Raw genomic sequence first — 16187 nt, forward strand, 5'->3', positions numbered from 1 at the left:
ATGCGCACAAGGCACCCATGAAAAAGGCCCGAGGTAGGCGGGTAGCGGTGGCGATAGGTCACCTACCGAAGCTACCAATCAGTTCTGGTTGTCGTTTGTCTACCATCCATGCTATCATCCAATAAGCAACGTCTGCTGCAAACATGGCCACCCCCGAAGTTCTGAAAATGCTTGAGGAGCGAATTGAAGAGCTAGAAAGGCGACTGACAGATCGCGACCCCACGAAGGAACCGCCAAACAAGTCTAGCATAACGGTAACGTTCTGCATGGTAAAGCAGTTCCCTACTCGTCGCTAACGTTTCTGATTTCAGGAAGTGCTACTGAACGTCCATACGAAAATCCAGGCTGCCGTCGCATCTCGGGAGAAGTTGTCAGTGCTCAAAAAAAGTACGTAAGTACGCTCACGCAAGGTTCTTCTAAAGTTCACTGGTGGGTCACCATGTGGCTTTTGTAACTCCCCTAGCTGACGAGCTTGACAGATATCTGGACGCCGAATTTCAGGACCGGGCTGATTTGACAGAGGGTGCCAAGCTGCAGCTCATTCTAGCAGGTAGGTCCTGTTTGCCAGAAAAAGTTAACGATCTTTTGAGAAAGAAAACTACCATCATTTCGGTTGTGTAAGCAAGATTCTATTAACTCGCAGCCCTCTTCTCCACACTTCTGGCCACTAAAGAAAGAGAGAGAGAGCCGACGTATGCGACCTTTCGGAAAACAGCAAGGCTGTTCCCTTCAGCAGTCGCATTAAGAATTCCGCTTGCTTGAAATTAAACCACATACTGTGAATCGTTGTCCGCATGTGACTCGCCTGTTTGAAACCTTGCCAGCATATACCGCTTTCGAGCATTTTATTAGTAAATTCTTTTTACAATTGCTGTATTTGATATGCACGAATTTGGCTTCGCACATGGATTTGCGATAGTGTTACCCCAAATTTCGCTAAATTTGGTCTAGGTTGCGTTCAGAGTTCTCCCATGGCAGCGGGCTAAATTAATGCACGCTCCGGGTCACTTAATTGCTTGCGTATAATTTACTGCTAAGGTCGTAATTAGTCCACAGACTTGGAATTTCGCCTACGCATTATCTGCCCACATAATCTGCCCCTAATTTTAACCAACTACAAGCAGAGTACCTTCTTTAGTTTCTTTAGTTCACCGACGACACAGAGGAAACCTGCCACGAACTTGGTATAACACATGAAAACACGAAAAACGAGGTTTGAGTAACTGTTTGCAATTCTTCAAATTAAGCCAGGAACATTAGTTTTACCGTACAGTACAAACGAGATTCCCCCCATGTCCACCAAATGTACCGTATTTTCGGGACTGTAAGTTGCACCTTTGTATAAGTCGCACCTCCTACTTTTCAAGCGTTTCTAAGAAAACATTGCTGTATAAGTCACACCAGTGTATAAGGCATACCTATATTAACTCATTCGGCAGGATGAAATGTTATTATGCACACTTGTACACTAATTGCAAAATGCCATACTTACTTGATAAGGTAGAAGCTTGGGCGAATTGGTGATTCAACATTGACTTGTGTGCGCAGCGCAAAAGATGAGAACTGAAGGAAGAACACAACACAGGTGCTGACTTGAACTGATCTTTATTTGCGAAATCGCCAGAACTGTATACATGACCAAAAGTAATGAAAAACAACTTTTGCATTATGTCACACATGAACCCCTCTTGCATCACAGCCAGATACTTGATTTCGTTTTTGGTGAGGGCAATAGACGGCATGCTGATGCAAAGGTCACCTAGCCTCTGTATCTTGTCAGCCTCTATGATTTCACGTGTAAACTGTTCTCTGTGTTTGGAGATTACGACGCAGTTTTCAAATTCAGGGTCACAATGGCAGTCTCTGCAGTGACAGCCAGGATGACCTTGCACGGCAGTGTAAACATTGTAAAAGTGCTCTTTCAATCGCTCATTTAAGCATCTGCCTGTTTGGCCAATGTATTTCTTTCCGCAAGTCAGGGGAATCATGTAAACCACAGCCAGGGCGCATGCTCCAAACTGCTTCCTATGGTTAGTAGTGCAAATATTTCGTCCTGTGGCATGAGCATTCACATGCCTACAGAGCACTGATAATTTTTCCGGGGCCAACTTTAACATCTACTTTAACGCACAGTCTCCTCGCGCAGGCCTCTTACCTAACATATGCTGGATACCCCGAGCTTTTGTTAGTTTCAGTAGCAGAAAAGATATTAAAGAAAATCAAGCTGGGAGAGAAAGCACCAGCTGACTGCGCTACCAGAGACAATAAGCCAGTCGCGGTGCTCCCTTACTTGCACAAGATATCGCATAGCTTGGAGAAGATAGGCAGTAAAGTAGACGTTAAAGTTGTTTTTTCTTCCCCGAAAAATTATCAGTGCTCTGTAGGCGTGTGAATGCTCATGCCACACGACGAAATATTTGCGCTGCCTACTAACCATAGGAAGCGGTTTGGAACATATGCCCTGGGTGTGGTATACATAATTCCCCTGATTTGCGGAAAGAAATACGTTGGCCAAACAGGCAGATGTTTAAATGAGCGATTGAGAGAGTATTTTTACAATGTTTACACCGCCATGCAAGGTCATTTTGGCATTCACTGCAGAGACTGCCATTGTGACCCTGAATTCGAAAAGTGCGTCGTAATCTCCAAACACTGAGAACAGTTTACATGTGAACTCATAGAGGCTGACAAGATACAGCGGCTAGGTGACCTTTGCATCAGCATGCCATCTATTGCCCTCATCAAAAACGAAATCAAGTATCTGGCTGTGATGCAATAGGGGTTCATATGTGACATAATGCAAAAGTTGTTTTTCATTACTTTCGCTCATGTATACGGTTCTGGCGATTTCGCAGATAAAGATCAGTTGAAGTCGGCGCCTGTGTTGTGTTCTTCCTTCAGTCCTAGTTTCTTTTTTTGTGCTGTGCACACATGCCATACTTACCCATTCCAGGCTGCTAAATTTCTGTAAAAAAATTTTTGCAAGCCGCAAATTCTTGCAGAAAATGACTTACAACCAACAGTCCTCTTAGGCACAGAAAATCAACATTTATTGTACTTCACTCGAAGCTATCGAAAACCTCGTCTTCTGATGCAGTGAAAAAGTTACCCAACTTGGACCAGCAGCATTGCTGGTTGACTATTGTATGTCTCTAAATTTAAACTTTTACAACATATGGCCACATCACTGGCATTGCTTGTACAGCATGGCATGCTCAGGAAAAAAAGATGCTCATATTGGTCGTGTCAGCGTGCATTGTTTTATGCATATATGTTGCACCGTTGCAAACACATGCACCAGTGAAACTTTAGGGAAAAAGCGCTACTTATATTCCAGAAAATATAGTAAGCTCGATGTAACCAAGGATTTTTCCGGCACTCTAGGAAACGTAGCGTAAAATGGTTATATAGTGCTTTTGAGCAGTTGCTATAGGAATTTTTTACAAAAGCTGTATATCCACTTGCCTTTAACCTTGCATACTGATTTGCCATGTTACCCTTAATTTTGTTAAAATTTGATCTTATTGGCTTTTGTAGGTATGCCAGGGCATAGGGCTAAACTTTGCACTGCTTATAAGGCATACTTGCAACGTTCCTGAGGGCTTGCATGCATAACTTATTGCAAAAGCCGCAATTAACCTACCTGCTTTGAATTTGGCTACACATCACCTATAACGTGCCCCTTATTTGCGCTAAGTATAAACACGGTGCCTTATTTAGTTCACCAAAGACATAGGAGAAACATACTATGAATCTCACATAAAGCATGAGAATACCTGAAAAATGAGTATTCAGTGGTTATTTGCCAAGCTGCTAATTAAGCTAGGAATGTTAAAGCTTGCCCAGTCATTACACTTAGCATAACCCCCATTTCTACTGAATGTGAACTCGGTGTCATGTACAGTTCTTTTAGGACTCTGGGAAACATTGCAGATAACAGCCATGTGACTTACTGGAATGCTTGAGTAAGCACTTTTCTACAATGGCTGTAATTAACCCACACAGATTAAACGTTTATCCGATGTCACCCACAACAGGCTGCCTGCTTCAATGAAATAGAAACAATGTGCCTCACATAGTTAACTGAGGAGACCGACAAAATCAATAGCATGTGTTGTATAATGCATTTAAATCAGGAAAAAAATCAGTATTGAGTAATTATTATCAAAGCACATAATTAACCTACACATACAACACTTCAAACTTTCAGCACACATCACCTATAGCTTGCCCCCTATTTTCCCCAAGTATAAGACCACTGCCACATTTGGTCCTCCTAGGGCAGCAGGGGAATTTTGTAAATGTTTCATATAACACATCCAAACAAACTGAAAATTATGGTTCAGTAATTGTCATTTTTCTCCTAATAAAACCCCACGCTTCAAAACTGGCCTGCATATCCCCCCTAACATTTGCCACATTTCCTAAAAATATATAATTAAGTTTTTTCATAAGACCATGAAAAGAGGTATATAATGTTTGCTAGCATTTGTAGTCACCCTAACTGCTTCGCTGCAAAAATGATTCGTGCCTAGGAAAAATGATGCAAATCGTACATATAGAGGGTGTCTATTCAAGAGCAGATTGACATCTTTGTTTTCTGCATTCAAATCTAGAAGGGAGCAGATTCCTTGACAGGAGAGCTATTTAGCAAGGTATCTGCACCAGGCCTTGATTCTTTATTCCTGTCATGGCTTCTTAATTTTCTTTCTTTCGGCCAGCAATTCACTACGGTTAATACTTTCACCTCTTCACTCTGCAACATATCATCTGGCGTACCTCAAGGCAGTGTTCTTGGCCCTTTATTGTTTTTAATATACATTAACAACTTGCCTGCTTATAACTTTTTGCTGATGACTGCATCATTTACTGCTCAATTAATTCCATGGATGATCACCTCGCTCTCCAATGTCACCTAAACCACATTTCAAACTGGTGTACTAAATGGAAAATGACGCTCAACCTGGCTAAATGCAAGGTAATCTCTTTCACTCGCAAGCATACAGATTCTAACTTCTGATACCTCATTGATAGCACAATATTATCTCGGGCATCATCGTTTAAGTATTTAGGTGTTCACCACACGCATGATGTTTCATGGGCCATGCACATTCAGAACATTTCTGCTAAGGCTTCCAGATCACTTGGGTATCTACACCGAAACTTGCGAAACTCCCCCAACAACGTAAGAAAATTGGCTTACCTAACAATCGTGCAGCCACAACTAGAATTTCCATCAGCTATTTAGTCCCCATATCAAAACTACCTAATCAGAATGAGCTGTTTGTTTCATTACAAAGAACAACAGTCCCCATTAGAGCATAACACAGATCAGACTTGATATCTCTCAAACCATTAGATTTTCGTCGTTCCATTTCTCTTTTATGCCTATTTCATAAATATCATTACAGCGCCAGGCCATCTCCATTACCTCTGGAAGCACCTTCACACATTTCACGTCGACTGCATAATCAATTTAGCATAAAGTGCATGCAATGAAGGACCCAAGCCTTCAATTCATTGGCACTTCCACCTGCCATTGCTCTTTGGAATGATCTTCCCAACTCTATTGCATCCATCTGTGACCACCAAGCATTCCAATTATCAGCTGTGGAAACATTTTTCTAAGGAGTGACTTCATGACTTGGGTCTCTTCAGTTGGTTCGCATTTCCATTCTCGTTGCTATTGTGGTGTGCCTTATAATCTTGTGCATCTTACATCAATGACATTTCTTACATTACCACTTTTTTTCTCCTACAATATGTATTGGCCACATGTGATGCATTCATATTACTCATGGTGTAATACGATGTTCCTTGAGCCTATGTGTATATTTTTTTGTTATCATTTGCTCTGTGCAACTTTTCCCTCTTACTTCTGGTTTTGCATCTTGCGTCATTTTTGGGGGCTTGTTCCTATACTATTTATGCTGTTTTTTGTCCCCCTTACTCAATGCCCTTCTGGGCCCTGTAAGGTATTTTGAATAAATAAATAATGTATTGGGTATTGAGGTCACAGTACTTCATTAATAGCTTTTTACTGTTGATAATGTGTTGCATATCTTCTTGGATTACGTCGTATATAAGAAGGGGGGGGGGGGGGAGTGGCTAGGTTGCATATGGAGTACCTTTGTTAGTGTGACCAGAGCTGTAGGTGAGCGCTGAAACATAAGGAAAAGTCTAACCTGGAAAAGGGTAATTCTTACTCTATCTCGGTAGATCTGCAAGTTTGTCGTTAAAATCCTGCAACAGTCCAGTGACCTCTTTGCTTATGTGATTAATGGCCCCTGTCTACTTTTCACAAAGGGTGTGTGTTGCAATGTTTTATTGCTGTAGAACTGTACACTCTGTTAGTTTTCTCTAACCTTACAGTCACATGAATATTGTAGAAAAGAAGTGTGTGCAAAAGCACTGTAATAGTTTTATTTTATTTGTGCATTGGGATTATATTTGTATGAATAACGACTTAACATACCACAAGAAGATTTCTTTATTGTGAAAATAGCTCATCATCAAGAACAAACATGCTCTTGTGGCCCATTGTATTACTTTGCAGAGGAAGACAGAATCCGACAGGTGATTGCTGCTTACCAAAAGATGGAGGACCTCAAGCCAGTCCTCGACAGCACTCACATCAAAGGTAACCAGGCCATGTATAATTCACATTCCCGCCTTTGTAAAACTTGTTTCTCTTTCATTAGATGCACCAACTCACATTGGCAAGGTTTCAGCACTTGCTACTATTCAACTTGAGCAACAGGTATGTTTAATACATGAATATTGCTTTCATTGGACATATTTTCACTACTCTGCAGTAAAATTTACTTTTGCCATGTCTCATTGAACATTGGCTGTTATGTTCTTCCACTTTGGGAAATGTTGCTTTGGGCACTACTTGTTTATTCCATAGGAATAATATGTAGAACTACTGGTCAGTGACTGTTCAGATAGCAGCTGCACACAGTGGTTTGTGTGTGGACTTCATTTACAACACTTTGCATGATTTAACCTTTGTTGTGCTCACAATTCTTACATTTTAGTGTTCTACGACTGCAAATCGGGGTTTTTTTTTTTTTTTCATTTTAGGAACAGGCTGACGAGCAGACCAGGAATCTGCACCACCTGCTAGCAACTTACAATGACCTGGTAGGCACTAATTATTTCTGCTAAACGCATGATTGCTGGCTAAATTCTTGGCTAAATGCTACAGCATTTTGAGATAGAGTGACACACAAAATCACTCTGTTCATAGTTTACAGTGTACAACCGACAGGAAACCACTCGCATCAAAAGCATCACATGGTTGTGGTGTTGGGGACATTTTACTCATCAGTGGAATGAGAGATGCAAGGGAACATGCGCTACTTACATTTCTTTACAGTCTGCCAAAGTATATATTTGGTTTACTGTAGCACAACAGTAATCTCAAGTGATGTTTTGGCATCAGTGTGTTCCATTTGTTGCTAAATGTACAGTAAGAAACATCAGATATTCAAAATTTACCTGAACTTTCTTGGCTGTTTACTGCAGACTCCTCCTTGAATAGCAGAGGTAGCTGAGCCAAGAATGTCCATTGTCACTCTGATTGACACCAACCTGAGACTCTATGCTTGTTTTGTCTTGCATCTCGCACATCTTTGTTTTCTTTTTGTAAATCACTTTCTCAACCCTTGATTGTCATAGCTTAACATTGCTTTAGAATGCAACGTCAAGCTATTTTTAAAGGAACACTGAGATCAAGCGATGCCTTCTGGATACAGTCATATATTATTATCCTTAAAATCCATCTGTGTTTGTTTCATGCTGAGAGAATCTCAGTTCAAGACAGCAGATAACTTAAAATGACGGATCAAGATACATCATCCAGATGTCAATGTAGCACAGGATTCCTGCACTGTGCTGGCTATCTCGGAGGTTATGCACTACAGGGCATCACACTTTTGCAAATTGTTACATCGAAATGGAGGGAGCTTTAATCAGTTATTCTGCAGAAAATTCTGATAAACATGGCCAAATGGCTTTTTTTTTAATATTCAGGTGTAGTATAAATTTTTTTCATCAGAGATTGACTACTAATAACAAATTATGATAAACAACATAAACATCATGAAAAGCAGTGTTTTCCATAAAGTTTCTTATACAATAATTACTAGAGGAAACTCTGGCGCTAGTCTCTACAGAAGCTGCAAGCAGGGCACTTGAGCCAGCTTGATATGATAATTAGTACATGGATTTGCCTAAACTTCGTCCTTCTGGCTTCAGATGGCTTTGTGACTTTGTAAACTCATCATATTCAAAAAGTGCTGTGTTATAAATAATTAAATAAACATAGTTAAAATTATCTGATGGCAGGATTCACACACAGGATTGCTAGCACAGAAGCCTAATATTAAAACCATCGTGGCATGGATGTATGCATCTACAAGCGGAATAGAACACTCCTATGAATTTCTCATGGGCGACCCAGTGCATTTCAATTTTGCCACCTTGACAGGCTGAACTGCTGCAATTAGTACCAATTATGTCTGTTTGTAAGGTCTTTTGTATTTATAATAACATAGATTGCCTTGAAATTTAGGACAAATAAAAGGCAAACAAAGCATAATAAAGAAAGCCACGAGAATATCCGAATCCACAAGCACGAAGATCAGACAGATCCATGTACTAACCATCATTACCATGGTGGTTGAATGATCGCAATGCCAGAGTTCCCTCCATGGAATAAAGGTTGTAAACAAGGATAAGGTGCCTCAGGAAGGTTGGCCAACATTTCTGAGGCACCTTATCTTTTTATATAACCTTTATACCATGTGTGCCTCTCCATCCGTTAGCCCCACTTTTTGACTACACAGTTCCCTCTAGTAATTATTGTAGGGAACTCTATGGTGTATGGCGTGCAAAATCGGTGATGACGATGAGACACAATAAACAGGGGCGTATTTTTACTGAGCAGAAGGCCCTAGCGGACGATCATTCCTTGGCGAACAAAATTTCGGCCCTCGCGCCAGCTGCACGTGATCCCAGTCATGCACCCACTTCACTTCCTAGGCTGTCCCTAGCTAGCTGCTGTTCTCCTCATCTTCCTCGACGTTAATGCTGCTACAGGTGTTTTCATTCGTGCTCTATATAGATAACATTTTTTCTTAATAAGGCTCTGTCTTCAGTAAATGTGGTGCTTTGGGAATATTGGTCCACCAATCTATCACTTGTTGACTTAATGCTCCCATTTTCTATCCCTTTAAAGATCTGCCTAGTTATTGGACAGTGCTCTCACAAATACGTTGAGCTGAATACTATTATTTCTGTACATGAAGCAGGAAGCCTGAAATTTTTTCTCAAAAGGCTACATGTCCTTTACTTCAGCTTCTTGAAGTCACTGCTGCTTTTGACATTCATTGTAAGGCACCAGTGAGCTTGATGGCTGTTGGCCAAGTTCTTTTAAGGCATTGCACAGAAATGGCAGTGGCACCTCCTTACGGCAAAGAACAGCACTACTGTGCCAATATACTATGACCTTGAAGGTCAAGCAGTGTGACAGCTCAATCTCTCAAAATATTGGTGTAGTGTAAGCAAGATGAGGACACCAAATAGAACATGAACACACAGACGTGCACTACTATTCTGTGTTCTCACCTTGCTTATGCTACACTAGTATCCCAAGATGACATAACAATAAGCCCGCATTGCAACACTTGTTAAAGCTCGATCTCAGAAGCCATGACAATACCGAAGCTTAGTGCTTCGATTCAACCCAGCAGCAGAGCTTGAAATGCATTAGAAATTACAAAAAGTAAGATAAGGCTGTGAGAGGATATTCAGCAGGGGCTACAGCTTATGTTAGTATGAGGTGCATGCAAAAAAAATATTTAAAAATATATTCTTGAGTCTTTTAATACGAGACGTATTCCATACCTTTAAGACAGGTTTTAGGGCCCCTTTGACGTTGTTGTGCAGGTACTAATGGCAGCCTATGTTTTTCAGGTGAACACCATATCGAAGCAGCTCTTGCTCTGGGACTCCATTCTGACAAGCAAGCTTGAACAGCAGAACACGAAAACCATGTCATCCGACTAATATTTTGTGAACAGAGGCAACTTGATTCTGTTCAGCAAAACAGGAATAAAATTTGTAATTATTTTTCTGTGTTAACGTGCAGGAAATACTGGTTACTAATTTCTGATCATCATCATCATTAGCCTATTTTATGTCCACTGCAGGACAAAGGCCTCTCCCTGCAATCTCCAATTACCTCTGTCCTGCGCCAACTGATTCCAACTTGCGCTTACGAGTTTCCTAATTTCATCACCCCACCTAGTTTTCTGCTGTCCTCGACTGTGCTTTCCTTCTCTTCGCACCCATTCTGTAACTCTAATGGTCCACCGATTATCTAACCTGCACGTTACATGGCCTGTGCAGGCCCATTTCTTTTTCCTCTTAGTGTCATTTAGAATATCGGCTGTCCCCATTTGCTCTCCGATCCACACAGCTTCCTTCCTATCTCTTAACGCTATGCCTAAATTTCTTTGTTCCATCGCTCATTGCGCGGTCCCTAACTTATTCTCAAGCTTCTTTGTCAACCTCAGAAAGTTTCTGCCCAATATGTTAGAATCGGTAGAATGCATTAATTGTACACCTTTCTTTTCAATGATAGTGGTAAGCTTCCAATCAGGATCTGGCAATGTCTGCTGTATGCAGACCAATCCATTTTTATTGTGTGAATTTCCCTCTCATGGTTAGGATTCCCTGTGCTTAATTGACCTAGGTAAACATACTCCTTCACAGACTCCAGAGGCCGACTGGCGATACTGCACTCTTGTTCCCTTGGCCGGCTATTCATGATTATCTTTGTCTTCTGCATATTAATATTCAACCCCACTCTTACACTCTCTCTGTTAAGGTCCTCAATCATTTGTTGTAACTCGTCTCCAGTGTTGCTGAACAGAACAATGTAATCAGCAAACCGAAGGTTGCCAAGATATTAGTCATCGATCCTTACTCCTAAGTTTTCCCAGTTCAATAGCTTGAGTACTTCTTTCAAGCATGCGGTGAATAGCATTAGAGAGATTGTGTCTCCTTGCCTGACCCCTTTTTTATAGGTATCTTTCTACTTGTAGAGAATCAAGGTAGCTGTAAAATCTTTGTATATGCAGTCCAACCTCGTTCATGCGTTTAGGAGAAAAATGCGAGGGAAAACGTCCCAACTGGAAAAACGTACGATCCAGAGTAACAAAAGAACTTGATAGACTGAACTATTGTTGACATCTACACAATGCAAAGCATCGCCCCAATCGTTGAGGCACGAGGCACGACGCGCGTCGAGCTGGTGGTGCTCTAGCAGCCCAAGGCGCATTTTCTTGTGTTCCTATTGGTGTTTTTAGAGGGCAATGGGAAACCAAGATGAAATCGAGCTGGTGGGTGACGCCAGATGCCGCCAAAGCAAAACATGATGCCCACATCGTGCCGTCTGCAGCAGTGAATGGCGGCGCATTTGGATTATCGCTATAAAAGTGTGCAGTACATTACCAATGGCACCATACGCGCCACGTGCTGTAAATCAAATAGGTGAAGATGCTTATCACAATGGGTTTGGCAGCGATAGATGTCAATGCGGTGTGCGACAACCTGGGCAGAGATCTGCTGGCACTGGAATAAGAAACTGCGCGTCTCGCACCTTTTCTTGTTCACGTGGGATCTAGCAGCTGGAAAATGTATATGATCGCAGTCTGCAGCAGGGAATGGTGGCTTGTTTCGGTTATCGCCTATTGAAAGCGTGCGCTGCACTTCCGATGGCACCATACGCTGTGAAACATAGGCAAAGATGCTTATCGCAATAGGATTAGCGGTGATAGCTGTGAATGCCGCGGGCGACAACCCCAGAGAACATTTGCTGGTACCGAAATGAGAAACTGAGTGCGTGCCGTTGTTTTCATGTGAGACGGGTGATCGAGTATTGTGGTGAACCTGTCGCGTCGGGCAGCTATATACTGTTATCGATTGCGTGCACCTCGCGCACTTTATTGTTTACATGGGATCTAGCGTCGGGAAAACGTATCATACAATCACAGTTTAGCGACGTACTGAAAGTCGGTGCCAGAAAATGGTGTTTTCCGGGATGTATGAACTGTTAAAAATGAGCTAACTGTACTGGGTCATTTTTTGTGTTCTCGATTGCGAACATTGGTGCCGGCAAAACGTACAAGGTTCTGTATATTTAAAGATATTCACGTATGCCTCCTGTACACCTTGATTACGTAATGCCTCTATGACTGCAGGTATTTCTACTGAATGAAATGCCTTTTCATAATCTGTGAAAATCGTATAGAGAGGTTGATTGTAGTCTGCATATTTCTCAATTACCTGTTTTATAACATGGATATGAGCCATTTTAGAGTATCTCTTCCTGCAGCCAGCCTGTTCTCTTGGTTCACTGAAGCCAAGTGTTGCCCTTATTCTATTGAGAATTATCTTAGTGAATATTTTATACAACACTGCAAGTAAACTAATGGGCCTATAATTTGTCAATTCTTTAACGTCTTCCTTTTTGTGGATTAGTATAGTGTTAAAGTCGGGAGACATTTCATATATAGGGCTGCAAGCTTTTCAAGCATGATATCTCCTCCATCTTTGATTAAATCGACTGTTATTCCATCTTCTCCTGCCGCTTTTCCCTGGCTCATGTCTTGTAAGGCCCTTCTAACTTCATCGCTAGTTATAGAAGGGGCCTCTGTATCCTGTTCATTACTGCTTGGAATGGTGGTAGCATGGGTTCTCTGTGTACTGTACAGGTCTGTATAGGATTGTTCTGCTGCTTTTACTATATCTTCAAAATTGCTGATGATATTACCCTGGTTATTTTTAAGTGCATGCATCTTGGCTTGTCCAATGCCAAGTTTTTTTTTTATTGATTTCATGCTACTTCCATATTTTACTGCTTCCTCAGTCTTTCTCACATACTCTTTTATTTGCTGTGCATCTGCAGCATTGTGAAATCTGCGGGATATTGGACTCGGGTTCATTAGAAACGCAGGTATAATGTGCTGATTAACTGGGATTTTTATTTTTTTTTCCTTGTCAGGATTCTGTGGAATTAGAGGACCACAGAGGCCCTGCCTTCTTGGAGTTCATTTTGGGAACGATGCAATCATACTCTTCGATTTCTTTTTTATTGCAAGATTCTACTCATTAAAAGTTTTGCTTTGTGGCATGTGAAAATTAGAATATTTTCGCTTACTGATGTCATCACCTTTACAGGACAAGAAATCTCACTTCTCAACACGCAGAGAAACAAAATAGATATGTCCTAAATGACTGCTTATTGGCTTAGACTTTAGTATTAGTGGTCATGGTATATTAATCTTCAGCAAAAATTAAAAATTAAAGCTGCTGATGAACTCGCGCACCTGGCTAATACAGAAATTAATGCACTGAAGTATGCAAATCACTGTGATTCCTTACGAGCAATGCAGTGAGCAGTGTCCTTAAAATACTTGCATCAGAAGAATGCATGAAAGTACTAGTTGACGCGTGTTAATAAACCTTAGCACAAATCGGACACAAGGAAGATGGGACCACTATGCAAAGAGAACACCAAAAAATTAATAAAGAAACATGCCAAGTTTGTAGAATATACTGATAGCACAGTTGTAAAATTTCTTAGCATGTGGAAACATTAGCCACGCTGTTTAGTGTGATAATGAGTGCCTGAGCGATCATGAGCGGTCTTTACCAGCAGTAACCAGCTCGCATTTAGCAAAACACTGAAAAATTTGCACTTGTTAGGCTCTTCTCAAAGAGATTTCGACATTGAAAGGGAGCCGGGATACCACTGCCCAAGAATTATCAAAAGTATTTTTTTACAAAATCACTTGGATCAGAATGTGTCAATGTTGCTTCTATTTCTCTGTACAACACTGAATTTAGTCTTTCAGAATCCCTTGTACAATTTTCTCTTTTGATCTGTCTCTCACAATGGCTTCTTTGCGCATTATGTCTGGTTTCTTATGAGTAAGGGTGTGATGTAACAAAGATGCTCGCTGAAAGTATTGTCATATCCTGTCTCCTCCTTTTTTCATCCTGTTTGTGCTAAGGTTTGCTATGGAGAATGTGATATCAGCAGCACATGTGGTGTTCATTACACATTGTGTGAATTAAGTGTTGCATTGTACAACCTCAGAGTAGCTATAAGTAGTAGTGTTCTGTTTGGTGGGATCTCCCTCCCAGGATGCTGTTGCACCAAGTATCCACATTTTTAGAGGCTTGTAGGACCAACAGTCCTGCTTGACACTACATGGCAGGTGGCCAAGGTAATACAAAAGTGAAAATGGGAAAACTTGTGCAGGATGTTTGCCTACAATGGGTGCCCTATGAGCAATATGAAAAGGGATACCTAAAATTTAATTTTAAGGGGCTCTAGGGCCTAAATACAGATGCCTGATGTAAAATGTTTCATTGAGACTGGATATTCAACAAGCAGGCTACTTGCTGCATATTAACATGCGATATTTCAATACACACAATTCAAGTAATCATTGCTTGAAAACTAATTCAGTGTGCCCCGTCATTTTGCTCACAACTGTACACCCTACACTAAGCAACAGCTTATGGGCAGAGAATGCTTGAAACGTGAACATCAACTGGAAGAATTTGACGATGGTTCCTAAAGAGAGCACACATCTGTAAAGTTCCTCTTCATTGTTTTTCACAAACGTTGGAAATGCCTCGCTTCAACAAGTATTACAGCAAAAAAAGTCAAGCCATTCTTTTAATAGCAGAGTAACTGTGGTAACAGATGCTGGCTGTTGTGGAGCTTGAGCAATGTCTTAGAAATAACAAGTGTGATGTGAAATTTAGCAGGCTGTGCATAGTTGGGCAAGATGGCAAAAGAGCCACTGTCTGTGCCACCCGTCTTTTGGTCATTGTGACAACTGTGACTACGTTTCTGATAACGATATGTGCCCTTATTTGTCTAGAGCATGGTGGGCATGTCTATGCTATCCTCTTCTTAAAGAGCGAGCATATCCGGTGACTTGAGCTACGCCAACACCCTGCTGCAGCATTGCCAAGCTTTGGGACCTCTGGTCCTCGGCTAAGTCATTAATGCTGTTAGATGTGCCCCTTCCATTTTCTTCAGTACTATCAGTTGCGACGTGTCAAGGGGTCAAATGCCCATTCATTCCATTCAGACTCTGGCATGAAATATTTGACAAGCTACATGATGCAAATCATCCCGTAGTTCATGCCACCCAGCATCTAATTACTTCCCGCTTTGTGTGGCCGAGCGAGAATCCTGGCGTGCGCCATTGGGCTCGCGAATACCTTCACTGTCAACGCTCCTAGACGACACTGCACACAAAGTCGCCAATTCACTCCTTTCGTCTGCCCGACACCCAGTTTGATCACATATACATCAGCATCGTTGGCCCGCTACCACCATTCCGAGGTGCCCGCTACATACTTGTGTAGACCGTTATACTCACTGGCCTGAAACATTTCCTCTCATTTACATAACAGCACTTACCATGGTATCTGCATTTGTCAGTGGCGGGATCTCGTGCTTCGGATACCCCAGCGTTGTTATGACCGATTGTGGCTGACAGTTCACATGCAATCTGTTCCGCCAACTCGTATGCCTGCTTCGCGCCGCCATATCCATACTACCACGTATCGCCCATTGGCAAATGGGAGGGTTGAATGCCCTCACTGTCAATTTAAAGCTGCCTTGATGGCCCACCAGGCTCGCTCTTTTTGGGCTGAGGACCTTCCTCTCATCCAGCTAGGCATGCGCTCCTCTTTCAAGCAAGACCTCGGCTTCACGGCTGCGGAGCTGGTCTATGGCACAACGTCGCGGTTTCTCGATGAATTTTTCGCACCAGCTACTGTTGACATGCCCGATCCACACAGCTATGCTCAGTAGCTCTGCTTCCTGTTTGCACGGTTGCGACCTTGCCCTGGTAGGATTGCATCCTCCAGTAATGTTCTTGTCAGCAAGATATGCCTACAGCAAGCCACGTTTTCACATGGCGTGAAGGCATCCGACCATCTCTTACACTTCCCTATGACGGTCCTTTCAAGGTACTCAAGCAGATAAAAAAACTGTTATTATCGACCTCAATGGACGCGATCAAGTCGTAGCAATAGACAAGATCAAACCAGCCTACCTAGCGACCTCACCATCATTATGCACTTTC

The 16187-nt window shown here is 41.8% G+C and overlaps 1 protein-coding gene across 1 annotated transcript; it reads left to right on the plus strand.

The window, feature by feature from the left end:
• Positions 1–10: 10 nt before the first annotated feature.
• On the plus strand, positions 11–10149 carry DCTN3-p24 (Dynactin 3, p24 subunit). Its single transcript, XM_065443529.1, has 7 exons — positions 11–254; positions 312–387; positions 464–550; positions 6557–6640; positions 6702–6760; positions 7087–7146; positions 9982–10149. Exons 1-7 carry the CDS (start codon positions 144–146, stop codon positions 10072–10074), a joined length of 570 nt encoding a protein of 189 aa, XP_065299601.1. The 5' UTR covers positions 11–143; the 3' UTR covers positions 10075–10149.
• Positions 10150–16187: the final 6038 nt, after the last annotated feature.

Source organism: Dermacentor albipictus, chromosome 1, assembly GCF_038994185.2.
Source record: "Dermacentor albipictus isolate Rhodes 1998 colony chromosome 1, USDA_Dalb.pri_finalv2, whole genome shotgun sequence".
Classification (NCBI taxonomy): domain Eukaryota; kingdom Metazoa; phylum Arthropoda; class Arachnida; order Ixodida; family Ixodidae; genus Dermacentor; species Dermacentor albipictus.

What these genes read in the sequence shown, in the direction of transcription:
- DCTN3-p24 (XM_065443529.1), top strand. Translation starts at nt 144, where the DNA reads ATGGCCACCCCCGAAGTTCTGAAAATGCTTGAGGAGCGAATTGAAGAG. An exon ending in GTTGTCAGTGCTCAAAAAAA is followed by an intron (nt 388 to 463) that starts GTACGTAAGTAC and finishes TAACTCCCCTAG; the next exon opens with CTGACGAGCTTGACAGATAT. An exon ending in GCTGCAGCTCATTCTAGCAG is followed by an intron (nt 551 to 6,556) that starts GTAGGTCCTGTT and finishes ATTACTTTGCAG; the next exon opens with AGGAAGACAGAATCCGACAG.